Source organism: Camelina sativa, chromosome 20, assembly GCF_030686135.1.
Source record: "Camelina sativa cultivar CO46 ecotype springtype chromosome 20, ASM3068613v1".
NCBI lineage: Eukaryota > Viridiplantae > Streptophyta > Magnoliopsida > Brassicales > Brassicaceae > Camelina > Camelina sativa.
Genome location: NC_141899.1, coordinates 26,090,965 through 26,106,257, shown reverse-complemented (window position 1 = coordinate 26,106,257; position 15,293 = coordinate 26,090,965). Strand labels below are relative to the sequence as shown.

The 15,293-nt window shown below is 36.8% G+C and overlaps 2 protein-coding genes across 2 annotated transcripts; both read left to right on the top strand.

The window, feature by feature from the left end:
• Positions 1-1,281: 1,281 nt before the first annotated feature.
• On the top strand, positions 1,282-1,808 carry LOC147919382 (uncharacterized). The gene is made up of 2 exons (XM_087504898.1): positions 1,282-1,461; positions 1,554-1,808. The coding sequence occupies exons 1-2, from the start codon at positions 1,282-1,284 to the stop codon at positions 1,806-1,808; spliced, it is 435 nt and encodes a 144-aa protein (XP_087361024.1).
• A 3,191-nt stretch (positions 1,809-4,999) lies between these two features.
• LOC104772705 (uncharacterized) lies at positions 5,000-14,969 on the top strand. The gene is made up of 6 exons (XM_010497289.2): positions 5,000-5,409; positions 14,102-14,193; positions 14,290-14,387; positions 14,470-14,575; positions 14,643-14,747; positions 14,814-14,969. The coding sequence occupies exons 1-6, from the start codon at positions 5,163-5,165 to the stop codon at positions 14,967-14,969; spliced, it is 804 nt and encodes a 267-aa protein (XP_010495591.2). The 5' UTR covers positions 5,000-5,162.
• Positions 14,970-15,293: the final 324 nt, after the last annotated feature.

Sequence of the window (15,293 nt, the reverse complement as noted above, 5' to 3'; positions counted from 1 at the left end):
TCGGTTTCTTACTCATTGTATCGTTTCCTTCTTCTCCGCTCACAATATATTGCACCTACAAATCTCCTCAACAACCAATATCAATATATCCTTCAATCATTGCATATGTAAGTCTCCTCTCCATCCCCTCTCAATCTATTGCATATTTTCCGATCATTGCACCTATCAGTTGGTGACAGTTGTTTTTATTTTGATAGCCGAGTTATGGACGGAGAGGGTTCCAGTAGACGTCAAAAACGCAAGGCAGACGAAGCATTATCGCCAGCAAGAGTCCAAGATTACGAGTGGGAAGAGGAATCACTATTGGCCGTGTCCGAAGCCTTTTCTCAGACAAGGGCCGCGGTCGAGGCGGAGTCAAAGCGTCGCTACACAGAAATTCTGCGTATGATGGATGAGCATATGAAGAAAAAAGAAGAGAAGACCGTCCTCGTGCATCAAGTGGAACTAATCGACGCTCAACTAAACCAACTGAATCAAATATTGGGTGGAGAATTTGTCGACTTAGCGACAGAGCACAAGAAGTTAGAGGAGATGAGAGAGATTGCGGAGGCTGATGCCGACCAGTGTGTGGTTCCTCCTCCTGTTGATTGGGATTAACTAAAAGCTCATGGTTCCTCCTCCTCTTAATCGGTTTTTAGAAGTGAATTCCATTGTAATGTCGTGTCTTCTTCTTTATGAACTCTGAACTTGTTTTATTTTTATTTCTTTTTGTAATGTTTCATATGATTATAACTCAGCCGGTATTATGATAAAGCAGCCACTAAATATTTATAAATCTGCCGTCACATGAATCGACGTGACTTTTCGTTTAACCGTAAATATTATAACTCAGCCGTAAAGTCATATATATCAGCTATTTACTTTCATATTGTTTCTTTTGATAACTCAGCCATACTCACTATAACTCAGCCGTAACTTGAATCGATGAGACATTTCGAATTTCCATAAATATGATAACTCATCCGCCAAATCATATATATCATTCATTTACTTTCAAATTGTTTCTTGTGATAATAACTCAGCCATAAGTCACTATAACTCAGCCGTTACGTGACCTTTCGTTTTCCAGTAATGGTTATAACTCAGCCATAAAGCGATTTTTTGGCGGGAAACCATATGTTAACCTAATAATTTTAATATTCAAATTGTTGGCGGGAAAACATAAGTTAACCTAATAATATTAATATTCAATTGTTGACCCGAGTGATGTTCTTCTTCTTCAAAACGAAAATCCCCAAATGTCGAATGCTTAAACCCTAAAAAATCAAATTCTCGTAAATCATGAGCAATGTATCTGGAGATTCGAGTTGTGCATCAAATGTCCGAGAGAGAGGACGAGGTACAGTTGTTGGCGTACCTAAGAGATGTTGGTGTGGAGAAGCAATCGTGGCCAAAAATTCGAAATCAGAGTCAAATCCTTGTCGACGATACTTCCGTTGTGGGTATGCAGCTGCGAAGAAGGTAGAGTCTGTTCTTGGTTATGTTGAATCTGTTCTTTTTGGTTTATGTTGAATCTGTTCTTGTTCCAATTGTTGTCTCCATCACCTTGATAGCTTATGAATGATGACCACGTCTTCAAGTGGGTCGATGAGGCACTGTTGGATGAGGTAGAGTCTTTCTCTCTTCAAACTGTAAAACTACAAATGGAAATGGAGATTGAGAAGAAGATGCAAACGGAGCTTGAGAAAGAGCTATTTGAGAGGGTTGAAGATGCAAAATCAGAATTGAAAGCAAGGATGAAGATGATGATAGTTGTGATAGTTTTTGGTTATATGATCATGTTTGGTCTAATTAAGATAACAGGATGAGCTAGTGTATGATGGGATTATGTTTCCATAATGTTGTTGTTAATGGTTATGGATTCCAAGCAAAATAATGTTGTGTTGTTAGTGGTGTTTAATCAATCTCTTTAAATAACTCAGCAATAAAATTTACTATAACTCAGCCATAATTCACTATAACTCAACCGTCACCAGACCTTTTGTTTTCCCGTAAATATTATAACTCAGCCGTCAAGTCATATATATCACTTATTCACTTATTTACTTTCAAATTGTTTGTTGTGATAACTCATCCATAACTCACTATAACTCAGCCGTCACATGACCTTTCGTTTTCCCGTAAAAATTATAACTCAGCCGTCAAGTTATATATATCATTCATTTACAAGAGTATATCTGGTTTTTAGAAAGTTTTAAAAGGTTTTACAAATTGTTTATAATGATATATATAAATTTGATTTGCTTTTCTAAAAGCTTTACAAGTTGTTTCTAATGTTTTAAAACAGTAAAATCTGAATAAAATATTATTTTAAAATGGAGTTTACAACACCTTACAATACCAGAGACTGAAATATTTTATTAAAAAGAACAAAAACAAGATAAATTATTCAAGAGTTCTTAAAAATAGATATGAACTATTTCAGTTCATATTTCAGTTTCCTCTCCCAGTGTATTGATTAGTCATCTCTCTAGCCATCATCTACATATTGCCCTGAATGATGAATTATATCTTTTATCATATAAAGCATAAGTCACCTGACTAGTCAAAATCTGACACATAGATTTTTATTTTATAAATTAATTTAAAAAATATTAACCTAAAAGAAAACAAACCAAAACATTTATATCCTATTTTAACGGAGACAAAAAGAAAAGAAAAAGGAAACAGCAATTGTAAACCCATATATGAAGCTCATCGAGAATTCTATAAATAAAAAAACTTTAAATTAAACTGTAAATCATTTTAATATTCCTAATTTTACTCCCATTAGGACATCTGTACTCGAATAACGGTGACCATTTCTAAAAAAATAAATAAAAATTATATTTTTACAAATTTTCTTTTTATTTATTTTTTTAATATTTGTACCATAGAATAAATGACATATGTCTCATTTGTTGTGAGAACCATTTCTCAAGTTTCTCCCTGAAGTATCAATTCTCTTTCTTTTCTCTTCTCTCTCTTTTTATTATTTTTTAATAAGTGTATTTAGAAGAGAATCTCCCAGTAAAGATGGTCTTAGTACCTCCATGTTCAATCTGACTTATAACTGATTCGTCTCTTATTTAATTCCAATTAGTTCGACTTCTTCTCTGTTTAGCTATTCTTTTTTATTCTTATTTTTCTCTGTATTGCTCTCCATCTCATTTTTTTTTGTGGTTGTCATATAAACCTACATGCTACAGTTAAAATTCTCAGGAAGGTAAATGCTTAATTGTTTTCCATATTATATTCATTCATTTACTTTACTCATATTAATTCGGATTTTTTGTATTCAGTTGGAAGATGCATCTGGATGATCTCATGTTTCAAATCTAAATTCTATTGAAAAAGAATGGATGATCACATCTAATATCCCTGTCAATGACATGGATTGTTTTAGTCAAAAGATTTGGGTGTCTTTACATTTATTTCCCGCACATTTCATTGGTATGTTTATTTACAAATGTATTTTTACATTTCATTTTGCACTGCAAATATTGTGCATATCTATATATACATTTTTCAAGTACATTTAGCAAATAAATCCTGAAGTTACCACCTATTTACAAGACTGTCATTAACATTAATTATTAATTTGTTTTACATTTAATTAATTAATATTAAGTTTCTATTTTTGAAAATAAGATTTTCCATCCTAAATAAATTTCCAAAACATTTGGAACCACTCCCTTTAACATTAAGTATTAAGTTTATAATTGATTTAATTAATATTAAGTTTCCAGTTTTACAAAACAATATTTTCTCCATACACAAATTTACTAAACAATCGGTCTAACCAAGAAACGAATTGATTTTCGATCTTGGAGAAGGATCCGTGGCCGAGATTTTTGATCTCAACGCATTGATTTCCTCCTAAAATAAATGTTCATAATCAAATATAAAATATATCATTCAAAAAAACTAATGGTATGATTTTAAAAGGTAACAAACATATTTACCATTCAATTTGATATCTTATTGAAAGAATAATAATAAAATATAAAAGATATTGCTTGCTCACAAATTTATTTTTATTTTGTATTACGTATTTAAAAATATTTTTTACTTTCACGGGTTTCATATGATGAGTTTTTGCGGATTAAAAATCTTTGAATATGTTGTCTGACCCGCCTAGAATGGCGGGTTTGAAATATAGAACCAACACTAAAACTATTAGTTTATCTCATATATACTATAAATTTGTAATCATTGTTTTGAAAATTAACTTATAAATTATTTAGTATATGAAATACAAAATATTACACATTCTTAATATTCCAAAAAAAAAAATACACATAAAAGTATACATTAACATACTATATAGGAATATACCTCTCTTTAATTCTAGAGAACAAAATAAATCTAGAATTTTATATTCTATCTAATAACAAATTTAATGTAATTAAGTTATAAACTTTATAAAACGTAAGAAGAAGAAAAAAAGTTCTAAACAAAATTCTAAATTAATAAGACTAAAAGTAAATTAATTGAAAATTTGAAAACTAAATAAATTAAAAATTATTATTTAAAATACAAAAATTTATAACTTAGTCCCGCGGTGTATCGCGGGTGAATTCCTAGTTTATAAAGGATAACTAAAGCGGTAAGGTGTAATTTCTTTTCTTTTTTTGTTCAGATATTATTAGAGAATTGTTGGTATGAGTGACATTACTGAGAAAAATCGTTCAGGGAATATGTCGAAGTTGTTAGTCAACTTAGAAATCTCAGATTAGTCATATCATAACTATTATCATTAAATGGTTAGGTCATCGGGGATTTTAAGAGGGGTTATAGTTGAAAAGAAGCAAAAAATTAAATCAGAGAAATAAAAAAAACTATAAGAGAGCCTCTTATTTAGTAGACTCGTTTATGGAATAAGAGACCATACGTGTCACTTATTCGTTGGCCGAACCAATAATAGAAGTAGGAATTTTTTTTTTCCGGATCAGAATATTTCTTCGTTTCATCTCTCTGTCTCTCTCTTTCTCTCTCGATCGAAGTCCAAAATTCACAAAGGAAGGAGATTGAATGAAAGGCTATGGAATCAAAGGAGATTGGGGTCAGAGGAGATCCGATGCAAAGTTTGTGATTAAATCTGCGGATGGGCAATCGGAGGATATTGAATCGACTCCGACATTGAATCGTTTGAGATTTGATTTTGGAGTCGATTGATTCGGATGAGATTGAAGCTATTGGAATCAGAGGGTAAACAAGTTCACATATTTTGCAAGCTTTTCAAAGTCGAAAACTTTTTATCAGCTATGGCGGTTTTGTTATCATCTCTGATAGTCTCTACACTAGGAATCAACATCGAGACGAGTAAGAATCTGGGTGTCTCGTATTCTTCTTCCCCCCAAATTCACCTCTTTAGAATCTCTACTCCACTGCGTATTCAAAGATCCATTGTCGTCTCGAGCCGTAAAAGTGTGAACTTTTTCATCTTTCATAATATCAAACATATAGCAAAAGGTGTAAATGTTTATTGAATTGATGAAATATATTGTGTACAGAGGTAGACTTATATACAAGTACAGAGCTAGCTAGGTTATTGAGAAGAGAATATCTACATGATCTAATTTACATAAATAGAAGATATGAACGTATAATCAGGAAGTGATAACCAAATCATTTGTCATGATTTACTCTTAATACGCCCCCGCAAGATGGAGGGGCATGGCGTAACTCCAATCTTGCTAGCCAGAGTTGTAAACGAAGTGCGAGGAAGCGGCTTGGTTAAGGCATCGGCCAACTGATCTTTTGTATGAACATGAACCACACGTAAGGCACCAGATTGAACTTGATTGCAAATAAATTGATAATCCAAAGCTATGTGCTTCATTCTTGAGTGAAAAACTGGATTGGCACACAAGTATGTAGCTCCCATATTACCACAATACACGATTGGAGCAGATGGTAGGCGAAGACCAAGTTCCTGAAGAAGAGAGCATACCCATATAAGCTCAGAAGTGGTATTAGCAACAGAGCGATACTCAGCTTCTGCGGAGGACTTAGCAACACCTTTTTGTTTCTTTGACGACCATGAAACAGGATTATGACCCAGATAAACAACATATGCATTGGTAGAGACATATTCATCATAATCTTCAGCCCAATCTGCATTTGAATAGGCATGAAGAGAGAGGAAATTGTGGCATTTAAGAAAAATGCCATGAATAACGGTACCTCGGAGATATCGCAGTAACCGTTTAACGGCTTGCCAATGATCAGAAGTGGGAGCATGCATGTATTGAGGCAGTCTATTCACCGTATAGGAGATGTCAGGGCGGGTGAATGATAGATATTGCAAATTGCCAACAACACTTCTATACTCTGTCGGATCATTAAGTCTGGATCCAGAAAGAAGTTTTAGTTTCGGAGACGTCGCCATAGGCGTTTTAACCGGCTTGGAGTGAAGCATATTAGTGCGAGCAAGTAAGTCGAGTGTATAATTTCGTTGGTTTAAATGCAGACCGAAGGAAGTTCTGGTAGCTTCAATACCAAGAAATAAGACAGGTCTTCATGATCCTTGACAGAGAATCTGTTAGCTAAACCATCAAGCGTATAAGAAAGTAGAGCATTATCATTACCCGTAACGATAATATCATCTACATAAATAAGCATATATACGATGGAGGTGCCATGACGCAGAATGAACAACGAGGTATCGGCCATGGAGTTTACAAAACCCACCATGAGTAGATAAGTGCGAAGTTCAGTATACCAGGCCCTAGTACCTGTTTCAGTCCGTAAATCGCCTTGCGAAGCTTGCAAACATAGTGAGGCCTGTCTTGATCAACAAAGCCAGGTGGTTGGGACATATACACCTCTTTTGTTGGGTGACCTAGAAGAAAAGCATTATTCACATCAAGCTGTCGGATTGACCAGCCACAATCCACCGCAACACCAAGAACAACACATATTGTTGTAGATTTGATAACAAGACTAAAGGTCTCTTCATAATCTAAACCATGTTGTTGATTGTATCCTTTGGCCACTAACCTGGCTTTATGTCGACTGATCGAGCCATCAGAATTGTATTTGGTTGTGAAGACCCAACGACAACCAACAATCATGACATTTGAAGGAGGCGAAGGTACAAGATCCCATGTACGATTCCGCAATTGAGCATTCATCTCATCGGTTAATGGACGCCTCCATCGTTCATCTTTCAAAGATTGAATCGCCGTCCGAGGTTCATAAGCAGCAAAGGGAAGAGTAGCACTAAACAAATATTTTTTGTTTGGTTTGGAAATTCCAGTCTTCGCTCTTGTAGACATTGGGTGAACATTGACGGTAGCAGGCTGAACAATCGGATTGACTTGCGATGATGGCAACGACGCCGAGGAAGAAGACGAAGACAAAGTAGCGGACCGGGTAGGGGATTGCGTTTGTGGTTCTATTTGGTTAGTGACTGATTTTTCAGAATGGACTTGTGTTTCTGTTTGGGCCGTGTGTTTGTTATTCGGATGTTGGGCCAAGTTTGGTGTAGGTTGTAGCAGCTGGGCCATGGGTTGCGGCCTATTTTGTGTGGGAGCAGTAGGCTCAGAGGAAGTGGATGAAGACGACAAAGATGGAGATAGAGTCTGAGAATTACTTACCTGAGGTGACGGCAGCGTAACCAGAGATTCAGCCGGAGAATGAGGAGCCGGTGAAGGTGTTGGTGTCAGTGATTGTGTTGGTGCTGGTGATTCAACGTGTGATGCATCATTTTCAATCGGCGAAGTGGTTGACGAAGAAGGGTGAAGGACCGAGCGGATGGGAGACAACGAATGTACAAGGAGGTGTAGACGTTGAAGGAGAGATCTCATCAGAAGCGATTGGAGAAGCGAGAGGGCGACGGAAAGGTAATTCCAATTCCAAAAACTGAACATGTCTTGACACATATACCCGACCAGTGGGTATATCGAGACAATAATAGGCACTTTGGGTGGATGAATAACCAAGGAAGGCACATCGTTTGGACCTAGCGTCAAGTTTGTGCATTGTATATGGGCGCAACCAAGGAAAGCATACACAACCAAACACCCACAACTTGTTGTAGTTTGGTGGATTCTTAAACAACTTGTGGTATGGTGATGTGTTGGAGAGAAGAGGAGTTGGCAGCTGGTTTATGAGATACACCGCGGTTGAGAAGGCATATGACCAGTAGCGTAGAGGCATAGAGGCTTGGGAAAGCAAGGTGAGACCAGTCTCAACTATATGTCGATGTTTTCTTTCAGAGATGCCGTTATGCTCCGGAGTATGTGGTGGTGTCGTGTAGTGAGAAATGCCGTTAGCAGAGAGATAACGACGAAGAGCAACATACTCTCCACCATTATCCGAATACAAGGTTTGAATTATTTCCCGAAAATGATTTTCAACCAGCTCTTTAAACGCTATGAACACTCTTTGAACATGAGATTTGTTTCGTAGCGGATAGAACCATGTGTACCGTGAATAATGAGCCACAAAAATAAGATAGTACTTATAATTGTCAACTGATACAACCGGAGAGGTCCATACATCGGTGAACATATATTGAAGCGGTCGACTGGAGATAATGGATGACGAAGCAAATGGTAACTTATGCGTTTTATTAAGTAAACACTCCGAACAGGACAAAGGGACAGGAGCAGAAGAAGACAACGACAAAGAAAAATTTGAGATAACAGTTTGTAACACCGAGGCAGAGGGATGACCGAGACGAGCGTGCCAGGACGAGATTGTTGTCTTTGGACTTGGGGACGCATAGAAGGTAGCAACGGATGATGATGTAACTGGCCACTCGTACATTTCGTTTTTAGTTTTGCCTTGGAGCAACTTGGCTCCCGTGCTGAGGTCCTCCACCTGAAAAGAAGCAGGAAAAAATTTCACCGAGACTTGGTTAGAATTGCATAGTCGATAGACTGAAATAAAATTCTTGTGTATATGGGGAACACACAAAACGTATCTAATTTAAAATTTCTTGCAGGAGAAGAAAGTGTTGTTGAACCAGTATGAGTAATAGGAAGACCCGAACCATCACCAATGACGACATCTTCACCACCGGTATATGGTTGATGCAAGGCCAGATTCTGGAGATCAGAGGTAAGATGATGTGTAGCACCACTATCCAGGAGCCATGGGCCAGGGATATAGGGAGAGGCCATTGCGAGATTGGCACAAGGTTGCCAAGGAGTAAAGGGACTGGTTTGTGAAGAACCAGTAGAAGACAAACGTTGTTAAAGTTGAGGACACCTCTTTGCGGAGTGGCCCTGAACATTACAGAACTGACAGCGACCGAGATAGGGTCGAGATCCACGATAATTGTTGTGTTGTTGTGGCTGCCAGTTTGAATTAAAGGAGTTGGAGTTGTATTGTTGCTTGTTGGAATGATGGGAAGCACCATGACGAGGAGAATTGTTAGTGTGGGTATTGTTGTTGTGGTGACGATGCGTAGCAATATTGGCGGTCACCGGAAGCAGCAATGGTACAGAAGTAGAGGCAGAGAGAGGCCGAGCTTCACGATTGAGTAGACCTTTGTGGACATATGTGAGGGTAGGTGGGACATCCCAACTTTCAATTTGATCAATTATAGGGCGATACTCTTCGGGCAGACCATCAAGAAGAAACTCAAGCTGATCTTCATGGTCCATGGGCTTACCAAGATTGGCAAGAGTATCAAAACGTGTGGTTAGTCCTTGAAAATACTCTTCAATGGCACGGTCTCCTTTCTTCCAAACTTTCAGTTTATCTCTCAACTGCTGAACATGTCCTCGGCTTGGAGTTGCATATGTTGCAGCGAGAGTTGACCAGATCTCCGCAGAGGTGGTAGTTCGGGAGAGTAGCGGCTGCACAGAAAGTGATATGGAGCCAGGGAGAGCACTATAGAGGAGGTTATCCTGAGATTTCCACAAGTCAAAACCTTGGTTAACAGACAACACACCGTTGTTTGTTACCGTAGGAGACACTACAAGAAAACCTGCGTTTTGTGATACCGGTAATCGTCACAAATGGGTCACAAAACACATGTTTACGACGGTTGAGCGACGACCTCTAGTAGTCACAAATTTCTCGTCGCAAAATGACAAGCGTCGCAAAAGTGTCACAATTTTGCAACGATTTTGTGACTACTAAATTTGGTCGTTTATAAGCGATTCCTTTAAGACTGTAACTTTTAGTCGTAAATTAAAGACCAAAACGTGACTGAATTTGGAAACGCGTATATACGACTACGTTAGGACGAGTTGTGCGTCGGTGAATCATGACGAAAATATGGTCGCAAATAAGTGACAAAGGTCGTCTCAATTTAGTCGCAAGATAGTAGTAAATTAGACGACGTATTTTGTGACGCTTTTGTGATTCATGTGTATTTGAGACGAATTAGAGACTCCTGGTTTGGAGAAAAATAAGCGTGTCATTAGTCACTACTATTATTGTTTTACCAATTTAGAAAGCTGAAATCAAATGCTAAAAATCCTGACAATTCAAATTTGAAACCTAAAACACCATATTGACCAAAAAACACAAACCATAACCAAAACATTAACAACATTCATGTTCCAAACAACATTCATGTCCCAGAACAGATAATTCAAGTTCCAACAAAAGAGATAATTTCAAAAGAGAAAACAAACATAAACAATAAGTTCAGAAGAGTAGAAGAAGATTAATTCTGAGAGGTAGAGAGAATGACTAAACCGTTTTCATTGACGGTTTGTTCATTGGCAGGTATGGAGGCTGGTGTAATGCCATCTCCGGTGGCTGGTGTAGTGCCTTCTCAGGTGGCTGGTGCAGTGCCTGCATCAGTTGCAGGTGTAGTTGCTGGTGGTGGTTGGTGAGCATCCATATAGTCAGCTAATTCTGGATCTTTTTTCTTCATGAATGAGAAAAGGTGCTCCAAGGTTGAGAGTCGAGAAAGGGCTTGTTGGTGTTCTTCATTTTGTTTCACGAGCTTACGATGAGCATCTTCAAGTTTCTGATGCAACTTCAACAGAGATGAGGAAGAAGAGCTTTCACAACTCCCTTTTCTTTTCCCTTTGGCCATGGTTTCAGCAAGTCATCCAAGCCCAAAAGGATTTCCCTTGTCAGAAACACAACACATTATACAAGCTGAAGCTAGAATCAGAGAAATATAAATCAAATGAAATGTAAATCTAAATCAAAAACCGAAAAACTTACAAAATCCAAGCTAGAATCAGAATTACAAATCGACATTAGAGAGAATCAAAAGCTAACTCTAACCAGTCAAAGAATCAAAAGATAACTCTATCCAAATGCAAACTTAAACACAAATATCATAAACTCAAACACAAATTCAAAAGCTCAAACAGAAATTACTCAAACAAGAAGCCAAGATTCCTTACCATATGGTCTCAACGTCTTCAATATGGTCCTTAATCAAGACTGGTAGATGATTTCGCCCAGGAAGCTGCAACAAACCGTCAATCAAAGCTTCATAGTCTAGCGGCACCGGTGGTTCTCGAGCTTCCGGTGGACATTCCCATTCGCCATCACTAGAATCTTCATCACTCTCAGGCTGTTCCTCTTCCATATACTCATCCTCATCGAACAGTGGCTGACAAGGTGAGGTGCTTGGTCGTGTTGCGGAAGATTTGCTTCATTCCATGGTCTTTGTCTCGGGGAGCAACAGACTTCCCTCCTCGTCCTTTGGTCGATTTACCAGCCATTAGGAGCAATCAAAGAGAATACAAAGAGATTGGGTTTAGAGTATGAGAGAAATCGATCGAAATAGAGAGATTTGGTTAGAAATTGAAGAGAGAGTTTCGGGTTGAGAGGAAGAGAGCAAAACCCTAGATCTAAAAAGTTATGTCGATATTTACTAAGTGTCGAATGGGTTTTGTTTTAACTTTAGAAATCTTACGTAGTCACAAAAGGGTCACAAAAAGAAAACCCGAAATTTTAATCTGAAAACCCGAAATTATAATCAAATATTAGGAGGGAGGTTTTGCCGCTAAAAGAAAACCCGAAATTTTAATCTGAAAATCATCCGTCGCAATTATGTCACAATACAGTCGCAAAGAAGTTTGAAATGGTCGCTAATAAGTCGCAAAGTGTAGCAAAGAGAGACGAATTTGTGACTAACATCTAAAAGTCACAAAATGTTTGTAAAGAATTTCGTACCTTATGATCGAAATAACACCTATCTATTGTGATGTAAGGATGATATTACAATAATTAAAAGTCTAGCAAGTTAAATTATTAAAAACACATGCAATGCTTGTAAGTTATGAAATTGCAAACTCATTACTTAACATTACATATCATGTTACATGTTATGGTTTGATTAATTATAAAAAAGATACAAAACCATAAGTTGACTATAGCATTGCTTATTTTTCCAAGTCTAATGTTGTTGGAGTCATTATAAGACTTATAATATAGACAATTGTCAAAATATGAATAGATAAATGTCCAAGTAAAATACGAGCGTCGCAAAGACGTTACAAAGTCATCCCGAACTCAGGTGTTAGTCGCAAAGTGGTCCCGAACTCAGGAGGTGGTCGCAAAGTCGTCGTCTTTTTGTAGCTGATTTACGACCACTTTGTAACTGCTTCAAGAAACAGACGCAAAAACGCTACCTTATTGTGACCAATCTAAAGAGGCACAAAACTTTCTAATGAATTTTAAAGCTTTTGATCGATCTACAGTCCATCTAGTCTGTTACAATCAATGAAATTACAACAATAGAGCAAGATTAATCCTTTACATGACAATAATCATGAAATGCATTTAAGTTCTGATCATTACAAAGCATTACTAAACATTACCTAATATATATTAAGCAATGTTTAAGATTTTTAAGAAATTCTTACAAATGTTTAGAATTCTATAATATTTGTATGCCATTGATTATATTTTTCCAAGTCTAATGTTGTTGGAGTCATTATAAGACTTATAATATTGATAATTGTAAAAATATGAATAGATAAATGTCCAAGTAAAATACGAGCGTCGCAAAAGCGTTACAAAGTCGTCCCGAACTCAGGTGTTAGTCGCAAATAGGTGACCGTAGATTTGTTCCATTTTGATGAAAACACATAAGAAAATGCCCAACAAAACAGGAAAAACACCAAAATTTCATATTGAAACTTGCAGCAAGCACAGGCGGCGCTTAGGGTTTGTAAAGAAGAAGATGAATCGTGTGTAAATTATGTTTTTGCCCATCTGTCAGTTTTTTGCGTCTCAAAGTGGTCGCAAACTATGACAGGTGAATATTTGTGACGATTTTGCGACTTCATTTTGGGCGTCTCAAACATTAGGTGAGTTAGATACTAATGTTTCCAACGTTTTCTAAATTTATTTTGCGATTGATTTGTGACGGAACAAAAAAACTTTAAGAGAGTTACAAATAAATCTTATTTTGTAACGATTTAACGATGGCTTTTTGCAACCCTGTTCTTTCCGTCCCAAATTAGTCGCAAACTACGACCTTTTTTGGACCAGTCTTAAAAGCGTAGCAAAAGGGTCCGTGATTTGCGACTACTCGCCGACTTCCCAACATCGTCGTTAATTTGCGACTGATTTGTCTTGGTATTGGTTTTGGTCGTTAATTGGTCACAAATACGTTACAAAGTAGTCGCTAATATTTGCGACTACAATTTTGGTCACAACCAATGGTCACATATCGCAGGTTTTCTTGTAGTGAGATGGAAGTGGAGTGGAGCCTTCAAGATAACCAACCAAGCCATAGCCAGAAACATGGGCTTGAACTTGTAGTTTCCACATAAGATAGTTTGTGGGACTGAGTTTAGTAACATTCGTCATATGGATCGTAAGAAGAGAGGTAGTATTGGTGTTGAGAGTATCGGTTATGGTGGGAAGAGTAGCCATGACGGCGAAAAGAGAAATGAAAAAAAAAAATTTGCTGAGAAAAAAAGATTAGGTGTAGAGATCGTTTGCTCTTGATACATGTAAATGTTTATTGAATTGATGAAATATATTGTGTACAGAGGTAGACTTATATACAAGTACATAGCTAGCTAGGTTATTGAGAAGAGAATATCTACATGATCTAATTTACATAAATAGAAGATATGAACATATAATCAGGAAGTGATTGACCAAATCATTTGTCATGATTTACTCTTAATAAAAGGTGTGTCTTTTTCTCAGTGTATGTCTTGTGGGTTTACAGATTCAAGAACTGGTTTAGCAAGCATGGATAAGAAATTGTTGCTGGAACGATATGGTTATGATGCCAATGATGAATTTAGGTCTCAATCTAAGGTAGATTTCAATTGTTTCGATTTGGTTTATGATAAACTGTTGAGAGGTGAAGCTTGAGTTCTTCTTATTAATGGTTAAAAAAAAAACATATTGTAGAAGGCGAGAAGGAAAGAAGAGAAAATGAGTGGAAGGAACAGCCAACAAGTAGAAGAAGTTGTTGTAGTACAGCCAAGAACAACTCATAGGTTACTTCAGGTGTGTATATTTGCTTTGTTTCATTTTCTTTTGTTTTGGGGTTTCTGTGTTTGATTTTTCTCAATGTGTTTTGTGTGTTTTGGTTCTTGCAGGAACGGCCAAACGAAAGAAATTGCTTTCTCTTAAGGGAATGGATGTGAGACCTATGATGGAAGTTGTTAAAGGAGCAGCTTTTGGGATTCTCCAGGTAAGAGCTCTTTTTATTGTTCTGTGAGATTAACATTCCAAGACTGATTCTTCTCTTCATTATGTAGGCTGCTGGTGGTTGTCCAACGTCTCTGCGTCCTGGTAAGTGGTTGGATTTGTACAGTGGTATAGGATCTGTAGGAATTGAAGCCATCAGTCGAGGATGTTCTGAGGTAACAAAGAACTATTAGTGGCAGGAATTGTTTTTGTGGTTTTGTACTTGACTTAATTCTCCACAGGCACACTTTGTTGAGATGGATCCTTGGGTTGTTTCAAATGTTCTACAACTAAACTTGGAACACACTGGATTTGTTGATGCTTCGGTTATACACACTGCTCGAGTCAAAAAAAATTTGGAACGTGCAGATAAAATAGTAGGCATGTCTTGTCTTTAAGATGTTAAACAGTTTTCAGTTTCATAACTTGTTAAACAGTTTTCAGTTTCATAACTTGTTATTACTTGCAAATTTCAGCTTTCTTTTGTGTTTGTTAAGATTATTCTACTTTAAATTTTTAATTTTTTTTAAAAAATTTTCAAATTAAGAAATTCAAAATTAAAACCCACTATTGGAGGACAAAATTTTAATTCGGATTCTCAAAGTTCTTATCCTACTAAAAGTACAAAGTATATTAATTAAAAATTTTAAAAGCTCCAAAAATATAACCCCCCATTGTGGATGCCCTTAGCTCAAATTACTAAATATTTTATTCTTTTATTT